General features: G+C 36.1%; 1 protein-coding gene across 1 annotated transcript in view; it reads right to left on the bottom strand.

Moving 5' to 3' along the window:
- GRID2 (glutamate ionotropic receptor delta type subunit 2) overlaps window positions 1-13,220 on the bottom strand; it is a 1,540,711-nt gene that overhangs the window by 704,141 nt on the left and 823,350 nt on the right. Inside the window, exon 4 of the mRNA XM_033214833.1 lies at window positions 3,203-3,408. Coding sequence (XP_033070724.1) covers window positions 3,203-3,408 — 206 coding nt within the window. The remainder of the gene's footprint in view (window positions 1-3,202; window positions 3,409-13,220) is intronic.

The raw sequence follows: 13,220 nt of genomic DNA, 5'->3' as shown, positions 1-13,220 counted from the left end.
TTAAACCATAATTTACCCTTACTTTCATCACCAAACTTCTCAACAGGGTAGTCAACACACCCACCGCTTCCCATTCTTTCCCTAGCCCTTTGCCTTCTTGCTGTATGCCTGCCTCTGTGCTTTTGTTTACCGTCTTCCTGCTGCTTAGAATGCCCTTCCCATCCTTTTCTGCCTGATCCAATCCACATATCCTTTAATGCTCAACTCAAGAAGCACCTCCTTCAAGACACCATGTATAGCAAGCTCCTTCCTCAACATTTCACAGCTGTATACTTAACCTCTGGAACCAGACACAGTTGACTCTGGAGCTCAGCAGAGACGTATGTGTTCTACCATTACATGCATCTTACAATGTTGACACCCTTTCATTTTCCTTCTCCAACACCAGGCTATACACTTGAGAACAGGAATGGGATCTTTGTTGTCATTGTATCGCTAGTGCCTAGCATAGTTTCTAGGATGAACTGGAAAACTAATAAACTAGTAAATCAATGTGTATTAAACTGATGAAAAACAAATAAACTACATCTCAAGCACTGACCTTTCTCCTGGTCTCCAGTCATGCATTTATAACCAACCTCATCTATTGCAATTTTAACATCCTAATTTATATTACATTCTCTGTGAACTTGCTTCCACCTTCCAGATTTGTGTTTCTTGAAGGAAGGAACCAACTTCTTTAAAACTGGAAATATATTATATTATGAAAAAATATAGTAGTTCAGTAAGATTCTCTAAGTCTGGGAACCAAGGTTAAGCACACAAACTCTAGAGACAAACGTATTGGAATTAATCCCGGGTCTGTCTCTTCCTAGTTGTGTCATCTTGACAACTTAAACCCTATATGCCTCAGTTTTCTTATCTACAAAACAAGGATGATGTTAGTACCAACTCAAAGGCTTTTTTATGAAGACTATATGAGTTCATTTTTTAAAAAGGTCTTAGAAAAGAAAGCAGTAAGTAGTAAGAAGATAGTAAGTACTATATAGGTGTTGAAACATAGTTAAGACCACCTAAAGAATCCACTGTTAGCTCAAATTTTACATGATCCGAATTGAACTCTCAAACATACTCCTCTGCCTTATTTGCTCATAACAACTAATGGCACCTGCTATGGGTAAAGTTGTGTCATCATTACCTCCTTCTCAAATTTATATGTTGAATTCCTAATACCCAGTACCTTAGAATATGATCTTATTTGGAGATAAGGTCTTTACAGAGATAATCAAATTAAAATGAGGTCATTAGGGTGAACCCTCCTCCAAATGACTCATGCCCTTATAGAAAAAGGAAATTTGGATACACAAACATACAGGAAGAGAAGAAAATGTGAATAGACATTGGAAAGAGACAATTCATCTACGAGCCAAGGAGAGAGGCTTAGAACAGTTCCTTCCCTTGCACCCCTCAGAAGCAATCAACCTTGCCAACATCTTGATTTTAGATTTCTAGTCTCCAGAACTGTGAGATGCAAACTTTCTGTTGTTTAAGCCTATGGCAGTTCTAGCAAAGAATACACTAGCATTATCTCTGCTATAATGAACTACCCAAGATGGGCAATTTATAAAAGAAAGCAGTTTAATTTTCTCACAGCTCCACATGGCTGAGGAGGCTTCAGGAAACTAACAGTCATGGTGGAAGGAGAAGCAAGCACCTTTTTCACAAGGCAGCAGGAGAGAGAGACAGCGCAGGGGAAACTGCCACGTTTAAACAATCAGATCTCGTGAGAACTCCCTCACTATCATGGGAAACCACCCCCATGATCCACTCACCTCCCACCAGGTCCCTCCCTCAACACATGGGGATTACCATTCAAGATGAGATTTGGGTGGGGGCACAGAGCAAAACCATATCAATACCACTTCTCTTTTGTAAATTCCTAACCCATAACACGAAGTCTAGTTCAAATATACCTGCTCAGTGAAGTTTCCTCTCATCTCCTTCAACAAAAATGACCATAGATGCTTCAACCTCATCTATTGCAATTTTAACATCCTAATTTATATTACATTCTCTGTGAACTTGCTTCCACCTTCCAGATTTGTGTTTCTTGAAGGAAGGAACCAACTTCTTTAAAACTGGAAATATATTATATTATGAAAAAATATAGTAGTTCAGTAAGATTCTCTAAGTCTTTTGCTGAACTCAAAAAGTAAAATGTTTATATTTGTCTTTAAACTGCATAATGAAGTTTCCTATTAAAATGAAAAAATTGATATTACTGACGGTTTTACACAAGTTTTACCCTTCTTAGTGACTTATATTCTGCCTTATGTTTTTTGATACCAACTATACAGTGAGTGTCAAAGAACTTCTAACATGTTCCTAATTTGGAAGCTTTATAGCAGTACTTCAGGAGCTAACAGAAGCATAATAGTGAAACAAGGAAAAAAAAAAAAAAGAGTATTAAACAAATAAATTCCCTCCCCCGAATTTAAAATGTTTTTTAAAATCTCATGTGAAAGTATGTAACGTCATGACCAGTTCTACCGTTATGTAACATTAAAAACTTGAAGTAGGGCATAAAGATTTGACAATAAACTTTTACAAGGCAATAGCAGGCATTTCAGAACATAGAAATGTTACACCAATCACTGGAAAGTCTTAACTGTACTTTTACTAAATTTCAGAGCTTCTAACTAAATGAACAGATACAATTAAAAATTTGAGGATGTAGCATCATAAAATGTACAGTGGTCATCACTTTACGGAGTTTCAGACAATCATTTGTGTTGGTACAAAGTTCACAGGGAAGATATAAATCTGTATATGTTTTTGTAAGAGTAATCATGTTTATGAAATAATATCCTGATTCAAGTACATTTTTTTTTCAGAAGTAAAATTTTAAATTACAAAAAAATACTAAAGATTAGTTAGAGAGCTATGCACTTGTGAATTTATTCTTGATCTTGCCAGATTCATTCAGGTCAACGGCACTTTTAAACTTCTATAAGACTTCTTAAAATTGTTCTGTCTGTGTGCCCAAATATATATGTAAATACAAATGTTCTCAGCAATTAACTGGACAGTAAGGGGTAAATGAGATGAGCAAGGCAAGCCCTATGCTACCTCCATTAGTGTTAACAAAAGTTGTGTAATTAATTCCTTCGCACTGCTCTTACTTTTCATCTCCTCTGTAGGATCTATTCCAAAGCTTTTAATTTTTTTGCACAACTCTCACCCCAAGACAACTTTCACTTACCTCAGTAATGAAGGATTTGGCTGTGGCAGGATTCATAACAAGGATCGCTCGCCTAAGAGTGTCTCGATAGCGATTCAGTTCTTCTATTCTCATGGTGTCAAAGAGAGTGGTGATCATTTTATTGATGTTGTTTTCTACCTTCTGAAGTGCAACATCCATTCCCTGCTGAGAAACTTTGTCCAAGAACTCTTGTATTCCACGGATATCTGGAAACATCAAAAGCCCATCAAAATACATGTGAATTATTGTACAGAAGGAAGGCATAAGCTATTTCACCTATATCAGAATATTGTTCCACATTGTAGGCTCTCTGAAGATGTGCCAAACCTTAAACATATTTGAGAGTTCCATCAGCTACTCAATTACCAATTGGGTATATGCTGTACAAATTCTATCTTACATTTCTTATCATTACTTGAGTAGCTGATGGAACTCTCAAATATGTTTAAGGTTTGGCACGTTTTGATGTGTTCACATGAAAAATGTAGGAACTGTTATTTTTAAAATAGATTTCTTTATATCTACATGGAATCTAAATGATATCCATGCTAGGAATGTTGGGTGAGGGCACAGGGAGGTGGTTGGAGAGATGCCTCATTTCTCTAGAGCAAAACATGAATAAGGGAAAGACATTCCTATTTTCCTTAGCATTTTAAAGGGTAATATTAACCTCATGTGAGCATGAATATCATTGATGACAGATGAATCTGAATCAAGATTATGAATGTTTCTTAAAATAGGCAACAGTATCACTAAGCTTGACTTTTATCAGTTAAACAGAAAGCTTCGAAAGGTTATCTTCGAAGGGCTCAGGTCACTTAGACCACAAATAAAAGCTGCATTTTAATCTATTTAATGAGTATTACCTCCTTAGTTAAATTTGGAAAAGTTGGTAGGAGACACCAAATTTGCCTTAGTAAGGAGAACATATTTAATGTGCAAAACATATTTTTTCAATACTTATTTCAGCATTTTAGAAAATGTTAAGCAACATTTTTGAATTTATGATGATCAGCAAAATATTTACATACTCATTCCAAAATAAGCAAAGTTCTAGAAATTTATCAAATTAAAACATTCAGTATTCATGTCATGTTTAAATAAGAAAAATAAAATTCAATCTAAAGAGTTTATCATTTGTACTTTGATGTGTATTTAAGTAACAATAAGTGTCTGAAATATCACAAATATTTCTTCGTGGTATCAGATTGCTTGTTTATAGAAGAAGATATCTGAATTAAGTATCTGGCACAACACAAGCTTAATATAGATTATGTAATAATCTTAATATAGTAGATTTTCTTTTACTATATCATAAACTATATTTTTCATTACATATTCCAAAGAATAAAATATTTAAAGGGCAAATACTGGAGAAACAAGTAAATGGGATTGTAGGGAACTTATGAGTAGACTAGATCTCAAAATCCTTAATAGTGTGTGTTTGCCTGTTTGCCTGCATGTAAAATTTGCCTCTCAATGGCAATAGTTAAATTATGTATCTTTCAACATACAAACCAGAAAAAGCAACAAGTAAACCCACAGAACAATAAAACAAATAGCCAAAAATTTGAAAACTACATTTGCTTTTATAAACATTTATATTTAAAAGGTTACAAATTGACTAAAATAACAATTTTGCTTTCTTCTTCTGATTACTTTCATTTTAAAATAGTTGTTGTAAATATTATATGTTTCATTATCTGATGACTTTCAAAATCTTTACAACATATATACTGTATAAATTCTACCTTACATTTCTTATCATTAATTATGTTGTAAATCCAGCATGTTACCATCAAAGCAGGTTAAAAGAATAAAATCCTCAGCTAGGGCAGAGGATGAAATAAAAGAGCTGGCATAATAAAGGTGTTATGTATTCATTCAATATCCAAGTCAGAACGTACGTAAGGGTGTAAGACTCTGAAGCATGAATTAAGCAAATGGTTAAATTTGATGGAATTTGGTTGATACAGGTAGAAGTACAATAACAAGACTATGTACATGCTAAGCAGATGTTCTTAAACTTTGATATGAATCAGAATCATTTGATAAATTTATCAAAAATTCACAAGCCTGGGCCTCACCCCAGAATCAATACACCTTCAGAATATATATGAGAGGCCCAGTGTGGTGGCTCACGCCTGTAATCTCAGCACTTTGGGAGGCCGAGGCAGCAGATCATGAGATCAGGAGTTTGAGACCAGCCTGGCCAATATGGTGAAACCCTGTCTCTACTAAAAATACAAATATTAGTCAGGAGTGGTGACACACGCCTGTAGTCCCAGCTACTTGGGAGGCTGAGGCAGAAGAATTGCTTGAACCGAGAGTTGGAAGTTGCAGTGAGCTGAGATCATCCCGCTGCACTCCAGCCTGGGTGACAGAGTGAGACTCCGTCTCAAAACAACAACAACAACAACAACAACAACAACAACAACAACAACAACAAAAAACCGGAAAAAGAAAAAAGAAAAAAAAATACATGTCAGAGCAGATAGAGCAGATTATTGATTTCAAACTGTAAGTTGTTCATTTGAGTTACTTAAAGTGTACATCTGAATACAAGGCAAACAAAACAAAAGTTACATTGAAATAGATCCAAGATGCTCAGAAAACAGAGCATGACTAGAGAATAAAGTTTCAGATTACTTACCCTCTATGAAATCTTCTGATTACAAAAATAAAATACCAGTGCTAGTTTACATCCTCACTTTGAGAAAAAACTTGTTATCCAAAAACGTTTGTTGAATATTAGACAATGCTAGGAGCTCGGAGCACATCAACGAATACCCATCCACACATTAAAACAAACAGTAAACAAGTAAGCAAACTAAAAACCACAAAGCACAGGAAGTGTTTGGAAGAAAACAATGAGTGCATTAGTAGATGATAATAGGGTGAGGAGGAGGATCTATTTTAGTTAGAGGACGGTTTCTCTGCAAAACTCGTATTTAAACTCTGGGGTAAAGGAATAAGAAGATATTATCCAAGCAAAGACATAAGGAGAAAGGCAATAGCTCAGAAAATGCCCAGGACATGGACAAAGAGCCTGTGGATGAAAAACCTATAGGAGGCCACTGTGGTTGCAGCCTAGCTAGTAAGACATGAAGCTGGATGGAGAGGAAGAGTCAGGTTATGTAGATCTCTGTGAGACACAAAGAGGTTTTAATTTTATTCTAAATACAGCTTTGATCTATGGAAAGTTTCAAGTAGAGGATCTGCCTTAAGTGGATGACTGGATACAAGAACAGAATGAAAAGCAGTTTAAGTCAGGAAGTGATGCGTTTGATTGTATGCTTTAAACTGGGGCTGGGCACGCTGGCTCATGTGTGAAATCCCAGCACTTTGGGAGGCTGAGGTGGGCAGATCACTTGAGGTCAGGAGTTCGAGACCAGCCTGGCCAACATGGTAAACCTCGTCTCTACTAAAAATACATAAAATTACCCAGGCTGAGGCACGAAAATGGCTTGAACCAGGGAAGTGGAGGTTGCAGTGAGCTGAGATCGTGCCACTGCACTCCAACATGGGTGACAGAGTGAGATGCCGCCTCAAAATGTTTTTAAATAAATAAATTGGTCTAGTAAATTACTTCTCCTTAATTTGAAACTATATAATGTTTTGTAGCTTTACTTTTTATCAGAGTGATATGCATACTGAAAAGTGATGTGACAGAAGACCACTATAACCCTCTGTTTCCTTACACTGGAATTCTGGTGGTCACTTCTTAGATATGTGACTGTAAAGCTTTTTGAAAATTTTTCCTCAACTGTAAATGAAGAATTTATTTGTTTATATTTATTTTTGAGACAGGGTCCCACTCTATTAACCAGGTTAGAGTATAGTGGCATGATATCAGCTCATTGCAACCTCCACATCCCAGGCTCAAGTGATCCTCCCACCTCAGCCTCCTGAGTAGCTGAGACTACAGGTACACACCTCCATGCCAGGCTAACTTTTGTATTTCTGGTAAAGACAGGGATTCACCATGTTGGCCAGGCTGGTTTGAACTTCTGAGCTCAGGCAATCCACCTGCCTTGGCCTCCCAAAGTGCTGCGATTACAGGCGTAAGCCATCACTCCCAGCAAAAAATATTTATCTTATAGAAGTCTTCAAAGATCGATTTTGCAAAAGTGTCTGTGTGTGTTTGCTGTGTATAGACAAAATCTAGTGTAGGGTCTAACACATGGTAATTCTTTTATTGTTAGTAATAGAACACGACTATTTGTTAAGAGATCACCATTCTTCCCACCAATAGGCCAGATTGCTTTAATTTTACTGATTTTACTACCCAAAATGGCAAGCATAAATTACAAGGTAGTCTCATGGAATGCAGGAGTTAAGCATAAAGAGTTTTGCTTATTTGAGCAAATGACACCAAATACCCATGTTATGTGGCAATTGGTAAGTTCAATGAGAGAAGATTCTGAGTCATGCTGTTTATGAGCTGCTCTGTGTAAAAGAGTCATTAAAAAAGAGAGTAGGCTGGGCGCAGTGACTCATGTCTGTAATCCCAGCACTTTGAGAGGCTGAGACAGGTGGATTGCCTGAGGTCAGGAGTCTGAGACCAGCCTGGCTAACATGGTGAAATCCCATCTCTACTAAAAATACAAAAAATTAGCCGGGTGTGGTGGCGCATGCCTGTAGTCCCAGTTACTCAAGAGGCTAAAACAGGAGAATCGCTTGAACCCAGGAGGCGGAGGTTGCAGTGAGCCGAGATGGTGCCACTGCACTCCAGCCTGGGTGATAGAGAGAGACTCTATTTCAAAAAAATAAAAAATAAAAGAGAGTAGGCCTTTGGTTTCGTTCATTGAACATGAACATCATCACACATCACAATCATTCAGCTACAGTATCTGTATGCTGATTAGCTGGACGTCAAGGAGATGAGTTCCCTATGTTTCAGAAATAAAGAATATATGGCTCCTGACCTCAAGGTGCTTCCAGGTGAGTGGATGTGACTAGGTGCTGTTTATGGATAACAGAAAGCTAAAAGACGTTTTCGTAGTTTCCAGTAATTAATTCTATTGACCAGATATTTACATAACATCAGGTGGTGGAAGGCTCATTGATTGAGTCATTAAACATAAGACTGGGCGAGGGGGAAGATGTTTTTTCCATGGCACTGTAAAGGAACTTGTTATAGGTAGAATATTGATCTCCCCAAAATGCTCACGTTAATCCCTGTAATCTGTGAATATACTATGTTACACAGCAAAGACAAATTAAGGTTGCAGATAGAATTAAAGCTGTTAATTGTCTGACCTTAAAATAGGGAGATTATCCCATATTATTTGGGTGGCTCTAGTGTAATCACAGTCTTTAAAATTGGAAGAGGGAGACAGAACAGGAGCATCAAAGGGAGGTCTAACTCCTGAAGAATGTGTTGAGACTCAGCATCTTCAGAGAGATGCAAGGCTGCTGGCTTTGAAGATGCGGGAAAGGGACCTTGAGTGAAGAAAGGCAGGTTGTTTCTAGAAGGTGGAAAAGGCAAGGAAATTGATTCTTCCCTAGAACCACCAGAGAACACAGCATTGCTGACACTGATTATAGCCCACTGAGATTCCATTTCAGACTGCTGATCTAAAAAATACTATTAATAACTTGTATTGTTTAAGCCTCTAAATTTCTGGTAATGTGATACACCAGCAATAGAAACTAACAGAACTATATTTTAATCCATAAGTCTGTATTTTTCTAAACTGTAATCCACCGAGTTTTATTTCGGAGTCATCTGGAAAACTTGTTGAAAATGAAGATTTTTGCTCAATCCCATTTCTATGGAATCAGAAACTCTCAGGAAAAAAAACAAGGGATTTTCTCTCACTTGATGCTTCTTAAGAGACCATCTGGGAACCAGTGCTCCAATTTCTTAACTTTCTTTGTGTTACAGACTCTTTTGAGAAAAAGCAAAGATTATGAATTCTGTCTCCTCTCAGTAAATGTATATACTGAAAACATTCTGCACACTCCCAAGATTATAATCTCTTAGTCAACTCTGCTTGCCTCTCTTAAAAGTAGTTATTGGAGAACCTGGATTAGCATATCATCACTGATGTTAGTGATTTTTTTCCCATACAGACTGTATAAGAGGGTAAGGTATAGACATTTCCATGCTAAAAAGTAGTGTGAGGTTTTGTTTAAAAATAGAGGAAAATTTTAGATAAAAAGATAGCAAACACATAAATACTTTCCCTGAAAACCTTTCATTGTTTTAGTTACTATTTAATTATCCTTTAGGCCTAAGAAAAGCGTATTAACTGTAGAAGGTTGGGTTCCCAGGAAACAGACTCTGGGGTGGAGATTGGAGACCAGAGAATCTATCAGGGACTGCTCTTGGGAATAACACTGTGCCACAAGGGAAGGGAGCAAGAAAGAGCCAGCAGAGGGAGACCTGGGGCTACAATGCAGTCTCAGCGAAGCCCTGCAGCGAGCTCTGGAAGTGGGATGGTCTTCAGAGTTATCCCAAATTAGCGCTGGTGGAAGGAGGAATTTTACACCCCTCCTGTGGCCTTTGGTGAGGTGGTTCTCCTAAGCTGAGGGTAGGTAATCATAAGGAAGGCAGTCAGCAGCAAGCCCTCTCAGCATTTGGGAGAAGATAGCCTTCAGTTTTGAAGGGGGATTTGGGTGGCACAGGACAGAGTCCATCCTAATTTTTCCTTGTATTTATCAAGTCAAAAGTTATCGTTTTGGTTTTCAGGGTACTTTGATGATATACAAAGCCTTTATAAGTAATTTGCAGTCAACATTTCCACCTTTCATTTATAAAACAACTCTTTTATCTAGGGGAAAACACACTGCATTCGGTGTCAGAAAACTAGGTTTAGATTCTTACTTGGCCACCAGTATAATCGTAGTTCCAAGTTAATAGGGTTAGACTGGTGGCTAAGTAGTTGGTGTCTTTTATTTTTAATCTCCCAATATTTCCTTTCCTTTATTCAAACAACAAGATGCCACTTTTCATTTAAGAAATAAATCTGGATGCATCCCTTGTTTTCTACATGTGCTCAACTTTCTAGGTTGCATTGCTGGATGGTCATGTGTCCTGGGCTGGTTAGTTTGAACTCTCCATGTCCTTGGCCTAAGTAATTTTTTAAGGGTTAGTAGTGACTCTAGTTTGGAAACATTAAATCAATGTTTTCAGTATGCAGTGGAGCCCATAAATAACCCTCTGATTAATCCCTAAAGTTGATTTTTTCTTTGTTTTAGTGCATAGGGGTAACAAAAAGTGTACATATCTACCCAGCATACTGGATTTAGTCATTTCCATGCTAAGATATTTTGTCAATACTTATTATGCATATCTAAGTCTCTGATTTCCAGAAACAGTTTATCAAATTACAGTGAAGACTGAAATGTGAAATATAGATAATCTACAAGAAGTGGTCTTTCTTGTGTTGTCCCAATGTAGTAGTTTTGTGATTGCAGGAGCCAACATGTCTAGTGTGAAAGTAACTAAAGTGAAACAGAGGCAAGGCAGCTGTTCCCTAGACTTTCAGACTACATGAGTCAATTGTAAAAAAGCTATTCTGAAGTAAACTTCTGCTACTTGTAAGAGAAAGGGTCTTGATTAATACATTTTTTAAAGCAAATATCTGATACTTTGATAAGGAAGATGAAGGCTCAGTTCCTGTCCTTGAGTTGCCTCCAGTTTAGTGGAAAGAATTAACATTTAAATAGGAAATGATATTTTAATGTGATAATGTTAATAACAACATTTATCTTGATTTTCTCCTGCCATCTTTTTTTTAATAGGAAAATGGAATAAAATATTTACGGGAACTAAAGATTGATGTCTATAACATTCTAGCAACCATCAATTTCTCAGATATCTGGATGGTGTTACTTATTTAGGCCAGCTTCCCACAACAATCCTCCAAGAGGTAGTGGCTGATTGAAGCTTAATGATTCATTATATTAAATCATGTAAAATAATGACTTTACTATCATCTGTAAAGTAAGATTAATTTTAATCTCTCTACTAAAATGGTTTATATCAAAGTAGATTAGGGTAGAAAAAATTCCTAGGAAATATTAGAATTTAATGTATAAGCATATTTCTAAACTGACCCCAAAAAAGGCTTTTAATCAGAAATATGACACACTGTTGCCCATTTCATACCAGTGGTCAGCATCCAAGTAGATATTTCTCAAGATATAAAAGTGGAATTCATGAAGATAGAGAGCAGACTGGTGGTGACCAGGGGCCAAGAATGGTAGGGGGGTTAAGGGAATGGAAAGACGTTTATTAATGGGTAAAATTATACCCTTAGAATAAATAAGACCTGGTGCTCAATAAATCAGTAGGGTGACTATAGTTAAGATCAATTGATTGTACATTTCAAAATAGCTAAAAGAAAACAATTCAAATGTTGCTATTGCAAAGAAAAGATAAATATTTAAGGTGATGGATATCCAAACTACCCTGATTTGATTACCTGAATTTATCAAATTATCATATGTACCCTGAAAATATGATATGTACATATCATATGTATCAATGTTAAAAATTTAAGAAATAAAACAAATAAATCTCTTTCAAGTCTTTGCTTACCATGTGCCATGCACTGTGAGAGGTACTTGGAAGAGAATGTTGAGCAAAACAAAAAAACAATTCTTGCCCTCATGGAGTATATTATCTATACCATCTGATGATACCACAAACCGTATTACAGATAGAGGTATCCTGCAATACTACTCATTTTCCAAACTGCAGTTGCAATTTAACAAAATTTAGTGGCATTCTCTGGAATACATCAAAATAGTAATTCTCAGTCTGATTATTGTTTTGAAATATCACTTTTAAAATAATGAATTCAACAGGAAAAGAGATCTGTCACTAAGTTTTTGGGTCTGATTTTTCTCCTCTATTCATTTCTTCCTCCTCTGTGTAGATTAGGCACATTTAATTTTTTGAATCATATAATACATTTTAAGACCCCACTTGGAGTAGAAAAAGTCTTCAGCACTGTATTCAACCAGTCTTGGTGTTTCTGAAATTATGACAGAATGCCAAGCATTAAAATTAATATTTGAAACCTTGGACTTTTTTAAAAATAAGGAGTATGTCATACTGCTGGATACATGAGATACATCATTGAACTGAAGAGACTTTTCCTAACACGTGAATAGCAAAACATACTTTATAAATGGCTTGCTTCCTGAGAAAATAAAACTTTTAACCATAAGCCATTTAAAAAATCTTGCTTAGAAAAAACTTCACTTCAAAAAGAATTTGAGTCATTGCATTTGTGCTGCATTTTTACTTTGTATTTAAAAAATAATGATAATTATATGGTATACTAGATTTTTGAGGTAACACAGTCTGGCAACAGTGGACCATCACTGAGACTGAATTTCTATTTGATAATAACTTGTGATCTGAGCAGGAGATCACAATATTTCAATATAAGAGGCATCTTTACAGTAATGCTGATCAATATTTGTTAAGAACATTTTACTGATGAATAAATCCAAAGCAGTAGAATACACAAATTTTACCTACTTAACATCATATATACTAATGCAAAGGAAATAGTTCAATAAGTTGTTTAGATTAATTATATGCTTACTGATGCACATTGAAGTAAATGAGAGAACTGAAAGCTGGAAAGTAGCCAAATGAGTAATAAACAGATTTAAGACTGTCTAGAGAGAAAGTCAGTAATATTATAGTCATCAGACATTTGAAAACACTCTCTGGGTAATCATAAACATTTGCAATCAATTAAGAGGAATGTGTCCATTTCATGGGTCTTGATTAAACCTACAGCAAGACTACACAGAATAAACATTGTGATTCTTAGGAATGCATTCATGAGGATGGTCCTTCAATGTTCATTTCAAAAGGACATGTGGCAATTAAATTGTAAGTAAAGAGGGATACGGTGAAGAGTGGTGCTTAAGTAGCTTAGATCACTAGACTAGGTACTGACTCTAGTTTGAAAACATTAAATCAATGTTTTCAGTATGCAGTGGAGCCCATACATAACCCTCTGATTGATCCCTAAAGTTGATTTTT

Source organism: Trachypithecus francoisi, unplaced genomic scaffold (assembly GCF_009764315.1).
Source record: "Trachypithecus francoisi isolate TF-2019V2 unplaced genomic scaffold, Tfra_2.0 Lachesis_group1, whole genome shotgun sequence".
Classification (NCBI taxonomy): domain Eukaryota; kingdom Metazoa; phylum Chordata; class Mammalia; order Primates; family Cercopithecidae; genus Trachypithecus; species Trachypithecus francoisi.
Note: the sequence above shows the minus strand (reverse complement) of the source record. Positions and strands in the feature narration are given on the sequence as shown.